Source organism: Macrosteles quadrilineatus, unplaced genomic scaffold, assembly GCF_028750875.1.
Source record: "Macrosteles quadrilineatus isolate MER2022 unplaced genomic scaffold, UCM_ALF_1.0 Scaffold_2__2_contigs__length_208266976, whole genome shotgun sequence".
Taxonomy (NCBI): domain Eukaryota; kingdom Metazoa; phylum Arthropoda; class Insecta; order Hemiptera; family Cicadellidae; genus Macrosteles; species Macrosteles quadrilineatus.
Genome location: NW_026542595.1, coordinates 204,047,659 through 204,061,162, shown reverse-complemented (window position 1 = coordinate 204,061,162; position 13,504 = coordinate 204,047,659). Strand labels below are relative to the sequence as shown.

At 34.2% G+C, this 13,504-nt stretch overlaps 1 protein-coding gene across 3 annotated transcripts in view; it reads left to right on the top strand.

Moving 5' to 3' along the window:
- Positions 1-13,504, top strand: part of LOC128985728 (protein FAM13A-like) — a 64,805-nt gene that overhangs the window by 38,761 nt on the left and 12,540 nt on the right. For all 3 annotated transcript variants that reach the window (XM_054405540.1, XM_054405538.1, XM_054405539.1), the window contains exons 4-8: positions 770-929; positions 1,179-1,391; positions 1,528-1,786; positions 2,607-2,699; positions 3,365-3,476. In XM_054405540.1, the coding sequence (XP_054261515.1) occupies positions 770-929; positions 1,179-1,391; positions 1,528-1,786; positions 2,607-2,699; positions 3,365-3,476 (837 nt within the window). The remainder of the gene's footprint in view (positions 1-769; positions 930-1,178; positions 1,392-1,527; positions 1,787-2,606; positions 2,700-3,364; positions 3,477-13,504) is intronic.

Below are 13,504 nucleotides of genomic sequence, written 5' to 3'. Positions count from 1 at the left end.
TCTTTGCTACAAGCCTCCGTTCATTAAAATATGCTAACACGCTTAATTCCTACGTCCAATATATGAAAAGCTTTATTTAATTAATTATTGAATGATTTCTGAAATAGTAGACACCATTACTAAAAGTTCAAAGCACTCAAAGAGTCCCTCACAAAAGTTTTAGATTTAGTCAGTTGATGAAAATTGGGGCTGTTGCTGACATTTCAAAGGTTTCCAAATTTAAAGGTAGTTAGTTTTAATGTTGTTAGAGTAGACTCTCTCATCTCTCTTTGGATACTGTCTGAACCCGAGTAGTTAAACTTCATACATGGACTTTCACGGTCGATGTCATGAGAAACTATGAGAGTTTTTGGCGTCAAACTGTGTTGACAGTTGTAGAATACTGCCAAACATTTCACCCTTGTTGTGAAGAGACCTTCTCAGGAACTAGGCTTAGACCATTGAGGACGCATCTTCAAAGCAAGGGTGAAACATCTGGCAGTAATCTACAACTGATGACACATTTGACGCTGAAAACTACCATAGATTCTGCAATAGTTCAAATCTGAAACAGTTTAAGGTGATATAATACAAAAATTAATGTATACACTTTCCTAACCACTTTTACCAAGTGCAAAATCAGTAAACCAAAGTACTTCAATGAACATAAGAGTACTGCAATAACGTCAGTACATACTGAACACTGAACAGTGCTGGTCCCTTGTTTACATGGCTATACATGAAGCAGCTACTGTTTGAGATCATCTTACGTAATATTTTTGTATTGCAGGAGGAAGGTCGCCTCACGAAGGTAAAGCGAATGTTTACAAGTTCCCTACGTAAACCTGTGGTCAACAGAGTGTTTGCTGTACCTCTAGAAGAGCTGCCTACAAACAAGGATCACGTTCCCAAAGTGCTCATCAAAATGTCCAACTACATTGAATCTTATGGTGAGCTATGCACTCGTAGTATGGATTTAATTTTAAATCCAGATTTTCCCCATTCAAGGAACATCCTTATTTCTTTTAGGAACTTGTGAGAAAGTTCTGTCTACTTTGTTTTGTTTCAAAGCACTGTAATGGAATTTGAATTTTCTCACCCTCCTTGGCGTTTTAATTTTTACAGATTGATAAACTTTTCAGTTGAGGGGTGTTTTTTTAGTTGTCTAGAAACAGTTTCACCTTTGTATTCCTGTGCAGGTCTCCTAGTGGAAGGCTTGTTCCGGTTATCAGGAGGCAACCCCGCACTGGTGGAGCAACTGAAGGCTTCATTCAACCGTGTTGGAGACGTTGACTTAGAGACTTGCGCTGATGTAGCGTCTGTCGCGTCGCTACTCAAGCTGTGGCTGCGCGACCTGCCTGAACCACTGGTGTCGCCTGCGACTACTGCAGAACTTGTCACTCTGGTTCACAGTAAGTGACACCGCCTAATTGAGAACACAAATTTTTTTACATGTTCTTAGACATAATCATTTTTGAATTTTTAGGTTTTAAGATCTGAATGTACAGTAGCCTTAAAGTGTACGTACAAAACTCATAACTGTTGCAGAATATGGTGGCTCAGCAGAATGGTGTGGCCAAGCCCGCGTAACCCTACAAGAGCTGCCTCCCCGCCATGCAGCAACCCTGCGTCACACGCTACAGTTGTTGCACTTGTACAGTCTCCGCCAGCCAGCCAGTGCTGCCAACCTGCCAGCTGTGTTCTCACCTCTGCTGCTGTGTGCCGAGTTCCACGGTATCAGCACACCAGAGACTACTCACGTCACTGCCTGTCTCATACGAGACTACAACCACATTTACTGCGACAAGTGAGTTGGCGTCTTAAGTGGTCAGATCAATTACATCCCCCCACCCCTTAAAAAATCATAAACTAGCAGTTTATTTTAACAGTAAATGTTCTTGTGTCCACTTAAATTTGTTTGTACATCTTAGAATTCAACTAAAAAAGTCGGATCTAAATACGTCTTCCCGAGCAAATTTAATTAATTTATTTGAAAGCCTAAATCTTAAATGTAATAATATAATAAAAATATTAACATTTTAAAAAGTCAAACTTGACCAGTATCTGTTTTCCGACGTTTCATGCTTTATGCCTTCAAAATACACCTTCATAAGTAACAGAACAGTAGTTGAAAGAATAAGGTGGCTCTTTTAATATTAAAAAAAGGAATTTTTATACCCTATTATTCCTGCCGTAAATTTGCAGTACTGATTTCTTATCATTGATAGTTCCTGAGAATTTTCTCAATGCATTTAAACCAAAATATTAATTTTACTAACCCCTATTATTATCTTTTGTAAAAAATTATAGTTATACTTTTTTTATTTTTTCACTTTTGTCTACAAACTGTTTTTAGTTTCCTTGTTTTGAGCTGTTCTTAAAAGTATTTTCCAACCATAGGTACCAATTATTACAACATTTGTTTGCATCAGTAAGTTTTGTATGGTAAAAATCAGCAATTAGAGGATAAAATATATTGGAAACATCTTCCATGAAACTTTTTTAGTTTGAGTGCTAAACGAAGATTTTAATTTTCAATGAGTTAAAAAGAGAGGCACTCAACCCACTAATGTATGACTTGTGGTGATGCCAGGACAGTTTGCAGCAGTGGGTACTGTTTTTTGCAGAGTGGGAGAGAGTGTTCCGAACGAGCTGAAACAACGGAAACGCAAGGAACGTCACAACAGCGATGCAGCCAGTCTAGACCGCAAGTTCGTCAGGTGAGTTAACAAGTACAGTTCAACTGATGGTTCAACAATTTTGTTTTCATTTAAGTTAAATGCTTCTTTGCATTTCAAATAGTGATATAGTGATTCCCGCTAATCCGAAGCACATGTTAGGGAGAAAGGATATTGTATTAAAACACAAAGATGTGTTCTGAAATAGGAATGATGTGTCTAGACAACTTTGAATTGTATAAAGATTTTGTATGGAACCAGGATATTTAGAACATTTGCAATAGCCTGTGACTCGGTGTCCATTCATTGATGATGTTTCATTGTTTCTTACTTAATGTGACTCTTACTTTACTATCTCACTGTCCTTGACAGTATTATCAAACAAGGAAGGGGTGATACTTGGTGACTTATTTCCCATTCAGAAAAGCATATTATCCCAACAACAATCCACATAAACTAGGCCCTTGTGCCCTAAATTTGATCATTGACTTCAAGTGTTTAATTTTGCTGATAGCCTAAGTCGGTTTGACCGTTTGTCTTTGTTACTATTCAAATTATGGCATTTCCTACTGCATATATTATGTTACAAACTTGTTGATACCCCTATGTGAAATTTTTGAGCTTTAATTCAACAGCCAAGTTTTTGCAGGTAGTTGTACAACGGAAACTAGTGTTTTTCAGACGCTCATGTAGGTAACACTGTTCAGGTCCAATTCTGAGGAACGGCCAAGTGTGGAGGAGAAGCAGAGCTGCCAATCCGACAGCATACGCCGTGTCAGTAGTCACGAGGACTTTACTACATCACGAAAACACACACAGGTGAGTAAAACAGATGGTGGATGTCAGGTTACAGTGTTAGACTCCTCATCCCATTGTAAATTTTGAAGATTGGTTTTCGTGTCTAGTTCATGTACGTCCACACTGATCGCTGGTGTAGACAACATTTTGTTTCTAGGGTTATTTTCATGATTTGTGCTTACTACTTGGTTATATAACTAGGAAACCAGTAATTGTTTATGATTATATAATTTTATTTGGTTAAATGAGGTTTTAAATTACTGAAATAACAAGAAACAAATTGTAAACAAAACACAACCTCTACAGTTGGATGTACAGAACTAACAATAAAATTGTCTTCAGCTGTTCCATAAGGATGACAAATCTACTAAGGGAGTATGTTTTATCTATGGTTTGACTGACTAAAAGGTCAAAGGTCGTTGTTTTGATCATGAGAAAATTCCGTGGCATCTTGATAATGGAGCTGACCCCCGCCACGGAAAACCTGTAGACTTAGCAAATATCCATTTATCTGGTTGGATTTTCACTTAAATATTCCCATAAAATTGTCAGATTTATTTCCAATTTAAATAACATTCTACTAAGGAGGGTAAAGAGTTGGGTTTGAAACGTCGATAGCTTAGTATGAAATGAACAAAACTGTTAAATTTGATGTAAAGAAGCAAATTACTACAGTTTATATTACCTCGATTAACACGGGAATTTCAAATTTACACTTTTTTGAATTTTCTCCCTAATTGTTAAGCACGGGACACACTAGGCTGGCATTAGCGGCTAATAAACCATACTTAGCTGGTATAAGCCCCTACTGCAAGCTTAATGTGACCACAAAATTCGCAACTGGCACCGCCAGCTGGCGAGTATTTGTCAGCAGCTGGCAAAGTCGGTCATGTTCTACTTTTGGTAGTGAGGCACCGGCGACCAGCAGTCACTTGACCACTCGGACTCGCTGACGCCAGTAGTCTGACCACCTCTAGAAGCGTTCCAGTGGGGACCAAAGTCTCAATTTTTTTTTCAATTAGAGGTTTAACTATTTCTAGCAGTTCTTGGAATTTATGTGGGTATATTGGTAAAACATTTCTGTACATGTTTCTGAGTCCTCTTCTTTTAATTTTTGCAACCGGCTTGAAGAAACTCCTCACTGTTCCTTATTTTGTATCCAAGGCCTGGTCCACTAGAGGCATCTTGGGGTTAAGCAGTTTTGAATAAAGTTCTTTTTCTTTCACACCTTGATACCGTAATCGATAAAGTACTGGTTTAAGAGGACCCAAGGACGACATGGCGACTGGAACTGAGCTTTAAACTAGGCAAATAAAATCAGTAATTTGTAGAGTAGAAATGACTGAGGTAGGGGAAGCAGGTTATTGATTTTTCAAATTTATTCCAAAACTATGCGTGCTTGTGGGACGTTTCTACTGAGAAGTATTTAGGACCGTCCAAAAAGCAGCTTACAGTGAGCTGTTTTGTCTTACTGTTTACCTTGCAGCTGTTCTGTCTCACACATCCTCAATAATTGCTTAAGTACAGTACTCAATACGAGGTCCACGGACGCTGATCACCAGTGGCAGACAAGCAGCCTAGTGTTACTCGTGCTTTAGGCATACAACGATGCTTCAGTGTACCGGTACTAAAAATGTCTTTTTTAAGTTCTACAAAACAAAACAATGTAGAAAAAGTTGGGAAATTTCATGTTTTTAAGGTCTAAATGGGAAAAACCAATTTTTATCCCATCAATCCGATAATTTTTGTTCAAGTTATTGTGCTAACTGACACATACATACATATGAATTTGATCGCAGGATGTTTGAAAAAGTAAATCGGTCCTGGATCTAGGTCTTACCACGAGGCCTACAGGAAATTTTCTTGGTTTTTTTATGTTGGCAGCCTTTTTGGTGCTTTTGGGAGATTCCAAAATAATTTCATCAAATTCTACGGGGTAAAAATGAGGGGTGTAAGTTGTTACGAACAATCTACCTCGATCGGTTTGGCCGCTATACTTTGTGTACGGGTAGTCTGCCTCACCATGTATATAGTATGTTATGTTGCATTTTGACAACAAGAAGTCTGAATTATTATATGTTCTTTGTATATTTCTGAATGAGTTACACAATATCATAGTATCCAAACACTTCACATTCACAATCAGTAAATCTTAAGTGCTTCCTCTCTTGAAACGTTTAAAAACCATGCAATCTTATTGTTCTTGGAGATTTACTCATACTGTAATATATTGAGGGGTTACGACAGCCTATCAATCATATTTGAGTTTCAAAGCAGAAGAGGTTAATTTTTATTGCTAGATAATCATTATACATACAGTTTGTAAGAATGGGTTAGGGATTCAGTTTGACGCTTCCAGGAAATTGATAAACTTATCAGTTGATTATTTATGTGTCACTTCATTCATTCTATTATTTACCATCCAAACAAATAAAATATTTTGTTTCTAAGATAATATTAATCCACAGTCTATGAATGTAGTTGATAATAAGAAAAAGAGATTTCAATTTTCTAATAAGTAGTTGTTTGTAAAATGGAACTACAAAGTTCAACCCAACGGTTAAAATAACACCAATTAATTTTCTGGGTAAGGAAACTAGCTAAATGCTATTGCGATATCCGTAGATTACTTACATTTTATTTTAATTATCATTTGTTTGTTTACTTAAATTAGAGTTTGTTTGGCTCTTCTACCCGACCGATTTTCATGATTGAGGTCTCAAATCGAAGGTATGCACATGCAGATTTCACATCAAGCATCGGCATATATTTATCTACAGTCCCTATCGGCTTATACGTAAACAAAATTTGCTCCGCATATGTTTCTTATGAAAGTTTAATTTGGTTTGTCTTTTCCGAGTTCGCTTGGCTCTTCTACCCGACCGATTTTCATGATTGAGGTCTCAAATTGAAGGTATGCACACAGGTCACAGATTTCACATCAAGCATCGGCATATATTTATCTTCAGTCACTCTCGGCTAATACGTAAACGAAATTTGCTCCAAATATATTTCTAATGAGAGTTAAATTTGGTTTTTCTTTTCCGAGTTTGTTTGGCTCTTCTACCCAACCGATTTTCATGATTGAGGTCTCAAATTGAAGGTATGAACGACCAGATTTCACTTCAAGCATCGGCATATATTTATCTACTGTATTACTCAACCAAAAACATTAATTTAATTTATTTTTGAATACGTAGTTCAATTTCAGATGTAATTCACCAGTTATAATTATATAATACTATATATTTTGCTTAAATAACCTTCAGTGGAATACCGGCTTTCATTTAAGCTATTAGTTATTCAAATCGGACGAGTTTCAAGCAAACGCAAGGTGAACAACCAACATACAAATTATTTTATTTATTTATTTATTTATTTATTAAACATCATCACATTACATCAATTCTCTTGACAGGTGATTTGTCACAAAGTCTAATACTAATACTATACTACATTTTAAAATAAAATAGCTTACAAAAGAAATAAAGCATATAATAAGCTACAGACCTATGCGAGAAGCAATATCTTTCAAATATACTCATTTTCCAGATATTCCTCTAACGAGTAAAATGCCCTCTCCAAAAGGAAATTTTTTAAAGATAGTTTAAATTTAGAGAATGAGGCAATGTTTTTAATCCCAACGGGTAATTTATTGTAAATTTTTGGTCCCATATACTGAGGGGATAAATGAAAGATTTTAAGCCTATGTTGAACTGGTTTTATAATATTTTTGAATCTTGTGTTATGTGGATGAGATTGTTGACAGTCCATGAATGTGTCGAAATCACTTTTAACCATTAATGCCAATTTGTAAATATAAGAGCTAAAAAAAGTTAAAATTTTAAAATTAATAAATAAATCTTTACAATGTGTTCTACAGGAGACTCTGGCCATTAATCTTACAGCTCTTTTTTAAAGGTTTTTCTATGATTCTGTTTTTTTTATAGACTCAAAATAATCATTAAATTATAGGCTATAATTTTAGCTATTGATTGTTAGAATCATTTGGTTCAAGATACTGTATTACTTAATCAAAAATCATAAATTTGATTTGATTATTTCTCAGATATGACATTTATTTCAACGCTGCGGAGCAGCATGGGTTCTCTAGTAGTGTCTCATTTTATGAGTTTAAGCCAGCTGTAAAGTAGTTTAAAAATAGTAATCAGTTAAGTTATTAGGCCTAAGTTCTTTATAAAAATGTAAAAGTAATTTTCTTACTTTTTCCATTGAAAACAATCAATCAGATAATTCTCATAAGCTCAACATGGTAACTCGGAAAGCCGTGTTAGTGATTTGGTAATGCAAATCACATTAAGATATTTTATTTGTACATTTACTAATAAAAGCTGAAAATAAAATAGTAAAAATTACTGCTTAAATAAACATTCCGCTCTGCAATGGTAATTACATGCATTGATAAGGTATCCACTCTAAGTGACATTTTGAATTGGCTTTTTTTATCAATCAGTTTTTTAACACTTGACAATACATTGTTCTAGACTCTTAAAATAAGTGCTCATCCAGTTTCAACCTGATTTCTTGTGTAACTTTGCATGCAAAACAGATTTAGTGACGTGATATCACAAAATCTCAATTCAACTGTCAAGCAAATATTATCACTTCTTAGAAAACGGATGATTTTTCCTCCTAGCAATTTTTATCTAAGACTTAAGAATACTTATACATGTGTCGTAATAGAAAGAGTATAAGACAAACTTGTTTTTAAAACTTTAAAAATCGTACCAAGTCCACTGTGAAAAAGTTCTTGTTGAACTGTTTTGTATAATATATCTGGAATATGGTTTGATCTTCGGACAAGATAGAACTTAAAACATAATATAATCTTACAATTACACACATCTTGACATAGCTGGAAACAACTCAGTTGCAATTTTGCCTACATAATTTTATTGTTGCTTTGCAAGTTTTTATTGATTATTATACATTTATTTTATTTTATACATTTTTACACCATGAAACGACACCTTATACTTCTTACAACATGCTACAAAATAATATTTCAATTTCAATCTGAATGATAAAGGCAATTGTGTTGACATTATTGTACAATTGTATCATTGTATGAACTGTTTAAAGAGTGACTCATGATGTCTGGTGCTATGGATATATAACAAAACAAGTGTCACACCAGCTAGTAGAACCATCTAAATGACAATGTTAGTAGTTTCTAGAGTTGTCATAGGTGGTGTTTAGACAATTCAAGACATCATATTAATTATTAATTGACATGGCATATTTAGAGACAATTGTTATTTTTACCTAAACTGGTATATTCAAAACAAATACAATAGGTTCATTAATTTTCATGTTGAAATATAATTTTTTTCCAACAGTTTGTACATTGCACTGACATTAATAAAAAATGTCACTCCTTCTAGCGATTTATCCCTTTTCTTTGAAGGGAGAAGACTCAGAAGAGAAATTTGGGGTTTTAAAATTTGCCATAGTAACAGTTGCACATTCACCAATGGTCATACAGGCAAATCACAACTGTACCACACCACTTATAGTCCAGAATGTATAGGGGGTTGTGTGTAACACATTTTGACTTCTGATTGTTGTTGGGGCATCTTGGAAATGACCAAAGCAGATGTTGTTGCCCTCCCAGCAGGCACACAACTTGGGGGGTGGGTGAAGTAACGCTAGATCATGAAAACTACGAGCAAGAGAAACATGCTCTAAAGGGCACATAATTATACAAATCATAATCTATGAAAAATATTACGAGGAAAAACCTCGTATATGTAACATAAATTAGCCTAGTTTCAAATCTTATCAAAGTACTGACTGACTCAAGTACAGAATCAAGACCACTTCTACATGTACCAGACACTAAAAATTTGGCACGATTATTGTTCTTTGAGCCCAAAGCTTATGGAAAATTCTAACACGCTTAATTTCTAAACTTAAACCCGCACAAGAAAATTAAATTCCCGCTTCCATGTTATTCTTATGGGGAATAACATTGTAAATGACTGATTTTCGTATGCTGACCTATACCTCTTTGAAGTCTTTTAAACTTACTGTGAGACACTAGTGCAGAATAGAAATGCCGCAAAAACATTTGCCCTATACGATCCCTGCCAGTGAAAGAAATGAAAGACTGATTGAGTTTTTCTTTCAAATGTAAACTAGAGTTCTCATAGGTTCTTTCACAAGCAGTAGTGTTTATACAACTATTGTCCTATTTTAATATGAAACAAAGGTCGCCTCAAAATTTTTCACAAGCAATAGGCCTACTATATTGTCAAGAGTAAAAACGACGGCCCTTCTAAAAAGTGACTCAACAATTTTTTTCCACTATTATCATTCCAGTAAAATTGTTGAATGAAATAATATACGAGTCATCAACTAACAAAGGCTGTTTTGAAATATTGACATTTACTATAATCTTAGTTTTTCTCTCAACCTTTTTATCTTCTCTTGCTAGGAAAACATTACAGATAAGTTTTCCTAGTAAAATAATAGTCAAAAGAAACAACACACAAGTCATAAATCAAACAAATGTCTAGTTAATTAAATGTTGACATATACTCTAATCTCAATTTTCTCTTTCAACCAAATATACAGGGTTAGTAAAAAGTGTAGAGACCCCCTGTTATTTTTTTAACGGCCCATACTAGAAAAACTAAACTCGGCACACCTTTATGGCATGTTATGAAGTACTTTTTGGGCATAACCGTCACTTGGTGTACATCCCCAAAATGGGGGATTTTGGGGGAAACTCAAAAATTTCAAATACAAAGACCTATCGAGTGACCCCTCATTTTGAAGGTCCTGGGAAAAGAAAACAAAAAACGCAAACTAGAGGTCTTTATCTCAATCCAGTAAAAAATGGCAGCCAATTGAAATTCTCAGAAGTTGAATTTAACTTGCAGCTTTCCAAGTCTGGAGACCCCTTGTAAATTTTGTAGCGGCTCACACTAGGAAAACTAAACTCTACACACCTTTTTGGCATGTTATGAAGTACTTTTTAAGCCTAATAGCCACTTGCTTACCAAACCCAAAATGGGGGATTTTGGGGGAAACTCAAAAGTTTTTAGTGATAAGCCCCATCAAGTGACCCCTCATTTTGAAGGTCCTGGTAAAAGAAAACTAACAACGCAAACTAGAGGTTTCTATCTCAATCCAGTAAAAAATGGAAGCTGATTGAAATCTTTAGAAATCGGAAATAACTTGCAATTTTATATTCAATTGGCTGCCATATTTTACTGTGTTAAGATAGAGACCTATAGTTTGCGTTGTTGGTTTTCTTTTATTATGACCTTCAAAATGAGGGGTCACTCAATGGGGCTTATCATTTCAAATTTTTGAGTTTCCCCCAAAATCCCCCCTTTTGGGTTCGGGAACTTATGAGAATTTCAATTGGCTGCCATTTTGTACTGAGATAGAGACCTCTAGTTTGCGTTGTTGGTTTTCTTTTACCAGGACCTTCAAAATGAGGGGTCACTCGATGGGTCTTTGTATTTGAAATTTTTTAGTTTCCCCCAAAATCCCCCATTTTGGGGATGAACACCAAGTGGCGGTTATGCCCAAAAAGTACTTCATAACATGCCATAATGGTGTGCCGAGTTTAGTTTTTCTAGTATGGGCCGTTAAAAAAATAACAGGGGGTCTCCACACTTTTTACTAACCCTGTATATTTACAATTAAAACTATATTATCATCTTATCCTACTTCAAAAACTCAAAAAACCACACATTTTTTCAACCAGTGTCTTTCTAGTAAAATAGTAATCAAAATAATTATTACATAGGTCATGAATCAAAGGTCTTGTAAAAATGTTGACAGCCATTTCAATCGTAATTTTTCTCACAATCAATAGTGCCAGAAAAACTACATTACCTTCTTTTGATAAAAAATATTGTTGACCAGTATTTTTTAAATTTTTCTACCAGTTTTTTTCTAGCCAAATAGTTGTTCAAAGAAACAATACACTAGTCATAAACTAAACAAAGGTTGAGTAAAAAATATTGGCTGTGCTCTTATCTTAACTTTTCTTACGAGCAATAGTATCCGAAAATCTACATTATCTTCCCTCGATTGGAAACATTTATGTCAAAAACGTTCCTAACCAGTATTTTTCTAGCCAAATAGTTCAAAGAAACAATAGACTAGTCATAAATTAAACAATGATTGTGTAAAAAATATTGACTTTTGCTGTAATCTTAATTTCTCCCATAACAATAGTGTCAAGTGATAACTTTTCTGTCAACAATAGTGACGTGTGATAACCGCTATCACTGGTCGGATGGTAGGTCAGTAGTACCAACGTGGTGTGGGAGGGGAGGGGAGTCAGATCAGTGAGTTGGTGAGTCAGTCAGTTGCACATCTGTGTTCAGATCAGTTCAGTTTAGTGTCTCTGTGTTGACTGACCAATGACTGCATCAGTGTTGTACCGTATGAGCTCCAACTGTTGGGTAGGATCGGGTTTTTAATATATTTTAAGTATTAGGATTATCTGAAATTTCTGTGATAAAATGTAATTTTGGAAATAGTATTTAGAGTTGAAAACATATTGGTTTGACTTGGATTGACTTGTGCGTTTTATGCTTATTACCAAATAAAAAAAAAGTATTATTAACTAAGATTACAATAAGCTGTTGTGTAACAATATTATTTAGTAAAAAAAACGTATGCAATAATAAGATTGCTAAACCTAATCCAACCAAACTAAAAGCGTATATTAACTTAGGAAGCTTAGTTAAGGTACCTATATTATATTGTTACATACCCAAAAAAATTCAATAACTTAAAAAAGTAACATGACAATTAAACATTTTAGTAATAAAAAAAACAATAGGTTATCTAATACAATTTATAATCAATACATTCAATTACACTTAATAGAATGACTTTTTATCTGTTATATATCTATGTACATTTAATCAAGCTTATTTGTTGCAGGGGGGTAAAAGACAACACTTATGTCAAAATATATCCTTTAACAAAATTTATTCTGTATTCTTAAAAACTAAATTATGTTAAACAGGAAAATATTTTGAAGATCAAAAATTGGAAACGTCCTCACTGGTATCTTTGATTTGGGAACTGGATTTCTAATTTATTCCATATTTGCCCGTAAATAGAATTCCAGCCCAAACTAGATATATCCAGTCGAATCCAAACACCTGAATAATTCATCCGTTTATTTGTTGGTCAGAGTTATACTTTTATCTTATATGGACATTTGTTCAAACATATCTCTTATCAATAGTTCAGTCTTCATTATGTTTATTTATTCTATCAGGAGTGGGTAGATCTTCAACTACTTGTAAATCAAACCCTATTCATGACAATGGATTTGGAACAAAAGAATCGAGAATAAATTAGTTGAGTGTGACGTTTTAATCTGGCTTGATTTACACACATTTAGTATTGAATAGAGTCTTTGTGAGAGTTTTGGTACTTATGGTATTAGTTTTTAAAAAAAATTTCCAAAATTTCTATTGAAACTATAATCAGGTAATAAAGTGTTGCCATACTCTTTTTGTAAAATTGGATTTATTTTAAGTTAGGTTTAACAATAATGTAAATGTTGTTAATAGTGTGCTTGCTAAGTTATTGACTCCTAAGGCAACCTTAATAAATATATTAATAAATAAATTTTTCCATGTTGGAAAAAGAAATCTTAAGAGAAGGAATCAATAAGTTGGGAAAATGTTGAATTGTTTTGCTCGTCTATTGGCTAGCGTCTTGTACTTCGATGAGAGAACCACAGGTTCAATCTCTTGTAAACTCATAAAAATCTGAGAGATTTTGGTTAATTTCCCTTAAACGTTTTTTTTGTGATGCCGTAATAAAATGCCGCTTGATTAGAAAAAGGTTTTGTTTTAAATGTCCATGTCTGTAAAACTTTAATTCCAAAATGGTTGTATTAATTATGCACACATATTCTACCTTCTACATTTGATTATTGTTTTGATATTTTAAAAGAAATAACAACACATAGATCAATACAACTCAGCATTTTCCCAATCGTTTATTAAATTGAATTTCTTACATTTTAGTTTTGGAGCTAT